Source organism: Abrus precatorius, unplaced genomic scaffold (assembly GCF_003935025.1).
Source record: "Abrus precatorius isolate BTA unplaced genomic scaffold, Abrus_2018 Scaffold1, whole genome shotgun sequence".
NCBI classification, from domain to species: Eukaryota; Viridiplantae; Streptophyta; class Magnoliopsida; order Fabales; family Fabaceae; genus Abrus; species Abrus precatorius.
Window position 1 is genome coordinate 1,292,633 of NW_020874291.1, and position 6,466 is coordinate 1,299,098.

Sequence of the window (6,466 nt, forward strand, 5' to 3'; positions counted from 1 at the left end):
TAGAGGAAATTAAAAAAAAATTACTTCTCGATCTTCTTATTTTGTCAGGCTTGTGATTTATTATTGAGTAATCTATAATATTTTATACTTGTTAAATATCAATTGAAGGATTATTTAGTATTGGAATAGATTTAGATGGAGTTTGAAATAATTAAAAAAAAAAGTGAACAGTACCATATGAACAGTGTCAATGAACAGTAAAACTGCCTATGAATAATTAAACCGCGTACAAATCACGTACATACAGTGACCGCTGACGTCATCAGTGACATCATCCTGACGTTATGACTGACGTCACATATGCGTACAGTGCGCGTACAGTACGTGTGCACAGTATTTCTGGCGTGAATAGTGTTTTCGGTGTGAACAGTAAGGCGGTGAACATTATTTCTGGTGATGAACAGTAATTTCAGCGGTGAACAGTAAATTTCAAAAATTTTCTATAAAAAAGGGGCTTTACACAAAATTTTCATTTCTTTACTCCTCTACAAGGTTTTCAAAGGTTCCAAGGCCATATACCACCATTTTCTCTCATATTAAACCCTCCTAAACTTAAATTTCTCGCCAGATCTGAGATTCTACGTCTATTCTGAGGGATTTGAAGTAAGTTTCTTTAAGTTTAAAGCTAGATTTACTGTTCATTTCTCTTCTCCTTCTCTTTCTCATAAAAGTTCATGGTGTTCTTTCTTTAACCTATGAACTATATTTTGAACGGTTTAATATGCTATTTCAAGATGTTTTGATATGATTTTGTTAGATCTATTGAATAAAAGCTATTTTCTAAGTTGTAACTTCTGTTAATTCATTTAAAATGCTGAGATTTTGGCTGATCTATTATAAACTTGCCTTAGTTGAGCTGGTAAAATAATTTTGGCAGTGTGCATCATGCTGAGATATATGTTTTGCATCATTATAGAGCCGAGTTACATGTTTAGGTGGGTAGACGTGTAATAATAAGTTCATGCTGAGCTGCTGTGCTGTGCTGTCTGGATTCAGATACCGAAATGGGTCGCTCCTGGACCGGGTCGATTTCTTCTGGATTACTTAGGCTGTGAAACCAGTTGGAAACCGTTTTCATGTTGTGCATTAGATGGGCTGGTAATGCATGGGGCTGTTGCTATGAGTAATGTTTTGTTATATATATATATATATATATGTATGATTTTTAGTTTATTTTTTTGTAAGCTCACCCTTACATTTCTTTCTATGTCGTTGTGTGCGTGTGTATTGCGATGATTGTACGGTGGTACGTGAGCAGATGTAGCAGGTGTTGCATCTAGTTCACAGGCTGAGGAGCCAGTGGAGAAATGTTAGAAGCTGGAGTTGAGTAATATTTCATCAAAGTCCTTTTTCTTTATATTTTGAGACCTCATGTAGAGGGAGCTACGTAGTATAATTTTGGGTATTTTGAATATTATGAACTAAATGTAATATTATAATGTTCTATTGGATATTAGTTGTAAGAAACTTTATTTTATTTTGAATGAGAAGTGAATTTTATACTTATATTCTCTATTATTTATTTATCTTAAATAAGTATATGATGTAGAAACAATGTTCTCGATTCCTTATAAAAGGGGTCGTGACATATTTTAAAAATAAATTTATTTTTACACAAAATTTAAATTAGCATGTAACTACTCAATAAATTCTTACAATTTAAGTAATATTAAAAGTGAATTTACCACTTTCTCGATATCACTTGACTATTGTATGGATTTAAAATATAATAAATAAGAAATAATAACATATAAAAATAAAAAAATATCTTAATAATTTTTGCATGAATTATTATATTTTTAAATTTAAGTAAAAATTATAAATATAATTTTTATAGAACTTAACAAGTGACCACTCAATAAACTTTTGTGATCCAAATAATTTTAAAGGTAAATTAATCATTCAATTAAAACACTTGGTAGTTGCATAGATTCAAAATTATTTTAAAATATTTTGTATGGCTTAATTAAATGTTTAGTCATTACAAAATTCATATAATTTGAACTTAATTTTTATAAAATATTTTCTTAAGATATAGTTCTACTTTTTAAAAATTATTCCTTTTAATTCCTCTAAATAACGTGGTCGATTAAGATATTGCTAGATATTAATTTTTGATTAGACTACATAAACTAAATAAACTAAAAATAGTTATGAAAAAGCACTACTAAAAAACCTGCAAATATAAATGGATTTACAGATGAAATTTTTTTTATAGACAAATTTTAGTATTACAGACGAATTTATAGACGGTCACGTCTGTCTGTAATATGCACGTCAATAAATAATTACAAACGAATTTTAAAATCTATCTGTAATTTATAGATAGAAAAATTTGTCTGTAATTCATTTATGAAATTTTAAAAAAATTGTTTCATTTTTTTATAAACATAATTATTCTTCGCTACTCATAATTATCAAAATTTATAAACATAATAAAAAGTACAAAATTATATATTTAAATAAAAAATTATTTATAAAATGTAAAATTAAAATGTCATTACAAATGAAGAAGAAAACATCTAAGAAAATAATATCAAAAATAAAATAACATTGTATATCACTAATAATTGATGTGATCATTTTTCAAAAAGTATCGTCATTAGTAGATGAGGAGTCAGAGGAGGAATGACGCACAGAGCTGAAGATTAGTGGTTTTAGAGCTGGTGGAGGAGTAGAAAGAGGTGTAGTAGTGCTTGTTCTCATGACCTCAAAGTATGCATGCATTTGCTGCATATGTTGCTGCACCTCCCTCTGCATCATCGATACCACCTTCTTCTCTATCTTCTTCTCCATTTTCTTTGCCCACTTCTTCTTCCATGCACTTTCCTTGATCTTCCACATCTCCTCATTTTATTTCTGCAGTTCTTCATTGAGGGCATGGACCTGAGTGCGGACCATATCCTCTACTTCCTCAGGTATAAAAGAAGGGGCATCTCCGGTGACAAATGCAGGGGACATGGAGTCTGCAAAGCAGCTCCCCATGCTGTAAATGCGGCCTTTATAAAGGCCATCCACCGTCTCTGACCATTTAGTATCCTCATCAACTGACTCTGGATCCTGAGAAGATGTCTCCTCAAGCATTTGAACATAGTCATCCTATAGTTTAATGCAGATAATTATATATTAGTCTCAAAAACTATTTGATAAATCATTAATAATAACATATAGTGTCGATAAGAATGACTTACATATGTGACCTGAGATTGTGTATCAACTCACAAGATTTTGTCTCCTTTGTAAGTATGTGTCTCCTTGAACACCTCTCCATGTGTAGATGGTCTCTTCAGTGACTTTTTCTGCAATTTCAATTAAATCACCATCTCAAATATCAATTATAGATTGAATAAAACAATTAAAAAAAATTAAAAATTACATACCAAATTCGTTTTAGTGCTAGCCAAAGTCGTAGAACCATTAGTTTATAATGATCCTCCTTTTAAAGATGCCCCATTTGTCTTTTTTTTACGGAGAAATTTTTAAATTCATTTGTACCCCAATACTCCTGCAAGACATGAAGGAGGTTAGGCGCTATCAAATCAACATATGATGGATCCTGACGGGTCTCAGTGTACATCTGTCTTAGTCGCTTTGTAGTGCGACACTTCTATGCCTTGAAAATCATCTTTTCATCCTGGAGAAGAATGGAGAAGTTTCTCTACATAAATACAATTTCATTAGAAGAATTACAAGAAACAATATCTAATTACACTTAACTGAAATTATATAACTTTTATTACCTTCCAATCTTTGAACCATTCCATCTTTGTATCCTTAGGCACTTTTGCAAAACTTGTGTAAGGCGCATCAAACATTTTTTTTAATGGTATCTGTCACTTGGTGGAGACCCTTCTGCGGTGGAATCCAACTTAACACACAATAAAATATTACAATTATTATAACATTCACATCAAATAAAGTTATTATTCATATTTTAAATGTAACTTACCAAGTAGACCTATCCCATCTTAAAGTTGGAAGCAATCTCGATGATGCTTAGGTCTGTGATAATTGCTGCCCACTTACAGCTGGGACAACAGTGCATCCCTCACCTATGCCCTGTGTAGAAGGAGGTTGTGTGGTATGTGTAGTCGGCAATGAAGAGGGAGGAGTAATATATCTAAGGTTAGGCACCATGATAAACTGCTCTTGTCCTTTATCCTGTGAGGTTTGCATAGTAGCTAGTGTGAAGTTGGAAGTGGGAGCAGTGGGTGAAAGAGTGTTGCCATGATTAAGACTCTGAGCAACACTTTTTTTACTTTTACCTGCCATATTTGAATAAAATATAATACATGTTTAGAGACCAAATACACAAATACACAATATTGTATCAACGTTTTATTTTACATTACACAAATTTCCAATATAAATTTTGGCAAAATCTCCCCTAATATATGAATATTTTCTTATATTTGTTTACACTTAATACAACAAATTTTTAATGTAAATTTTGATAGAATCTCCCTTAATATATGAATATTTCCTTATATTTGTTTACACTTAATACAATAAATTTTTAATATAAATTTCAGCAGAATCTTTCCTAATATATGAATATTTCCTAACATTTATTTATACGTACTTAATATAAAAATCAAAATTTCCTTTACACATAATCTATATATTATGTAACAATCTATTAATCAATGCATAAAAAACATACACATTACAATCCTAAACCGTTCTAGAGCACATCCCCTTCTAACTCCACAACATGCATATTTTATAAACTCCACAAACACAAATAATCTCACAGTACACAATAATCAAGTTCAAAAAATGACCTATATGCCCTTCCTCCCAGTCATACAATATCTAATCCTACAATTCTATATTAAAAATTTTAAGTCTCTAAAATACATCTAAAAATAAAAAAACTAAATCGATTAAAAGTTATAGTTTCGTACTAGGAACACAATGATGCAAATTATTTTTCAAATGGATGCTCTAATCACTCGCAAAGGACAAAAAACTGAAACTCTTAGAGAGAGAGGCGAGAAAGAGAGAAAATTATGCAAAATGAGGAAGAAGAAGAAGGAAACGCGGATTAATGTGTTTCGCACATTACAGACAAAAAAAATTTGTCTGTAAATCGTTTAATGAAAAGGTGCGTTTTAAAAGTTCAATTACAATAAATTTGTCAAATACAGTTATAGATGAAAAGTCAGTCAAAAACGGCAATATTTACAGACTGATTTTTCGTCTGTAACTCCCACTCCAAATTTCTCTCCCATTTTCAAATTACAGACAGAAAAATCTATCTGTAATTCCTGTCTATAATACTTCGCGCCAAATGACGAGCCAACTACAAACAACTATTACAGACAGATTTTTTAAAAAATTCAAAAAAACTAAAAATATGTCTGTATTACAAATAGATAAAAATCTATCTGTAATAACTGTTTATAAATAGCGCTTTTCTAATAGTGAAGTAAAAGTTATATTATAACAAATATTTAATATGCACTAAAATTGTTAAAAAGTCTAATGAACTCTGCTCTATCTTTAACTCATGTGAATTAAGATTAAAAAGTTTTATAAGTTGAAAAGACTATTTGTTATATTTTTTCTTTAATAGATAAAATTTTTATTATTGTTAAATGATGTTAAATAATAAATATGTAAAATAATTAAAAGGTTGGTAAAGGATAAAGATATAATAAATATTTTTATATATTTTTAAAGTGATAAAAAAGAAGAATTGAAAAAGTAACCGATAAAATAAACGAAATAAGTAACTATGAGTTGAATAAGAGTTGGTCAATATATTTTGTACATAAAGGTAACTGCAGAAATTCGCTAAAAACGTTAAGAGTCAATGCTATCTTTTAATGCATGACTTTTTGTTGTGTATTTAAGGATAGATAATAAAAAAAATCTGTTAAAAATCATAAAATTTAATGCAATAAATATTAAATTTTGAATAAAAAGTCGGTTGAATAAATGATGAAGAAAAAAAGTATAAATAAGACCTTCCTGTGAAAGCACAGAGCAGAGAGAAGAAAGTTGCATAGAAAAATGGAGGAGAAGAAAGTGATGGGTTTTGTGATGCTAATTGCTCTGATTTTGGGTGTGATGGTAACATCATGTGAGAGTAAATATGTGAAGTGCGCAAAGGCTTCACCATTACTTGTCAACTGTGTGCCTTATTTTGGGAGCTCACGCACATGGCCACCGCCAAAAATATGCTGTGAAGGAGCAGCACAGGCGATTAGAGATTCCAATGTCAACACTGAAAGCAGAAGAATCTTTTGTGAATGTTTGAAGTCATATACAGCTTTTTATCACTTTGATCCTGTGAGAGTGAAGGGGCTTCCTGAAAAATGCAACATTACTCCTTCTTTTCCTGTTGACCCATTAATGGATTGTAATTCGTAAGCCTCTCTCTCATACCTACGTTTGATTTTTGTGATCGATGCCATTTCTTTTTCTAATTTCTTATTTGGTCTTGTGCAGGATTCCATGA

The 6,466-nt window shown here is 30.5% G+C and overlaps 1 protein-coding gene across 1 annotated transcript; it reads left to right on the forward strand.

The window, feature by feature from the left end:
- The first annotated feature begins 6,018 nt into the window (after window positions 1–6,018).
- On the forward strand, window positions 6,019–6,466 carry LOC113857558 (non-specific lipid-transfer protein AP10-like). The gene is made up of 2 exons (XM_027489587.1): window positions 6,019–6,374; window positions 6,457–6,466. Exons 1-2 carry the CDS (start codon window positions 6,019–6,021, stop codon window positions 6,464–6,466), a joined length of 366 nt encoding a protein of 121 aa, XP_027345388.1.

Excerpts from the sequence above, each read along its gene's own strand:
- LOC113857558 (XM_027489587.1), top strand. The coding sequence starts at position 6,019 with ATGGAGGAGAAGAAAGTGATGGGTTTTGTGATGCTAATTGCTCTGATT.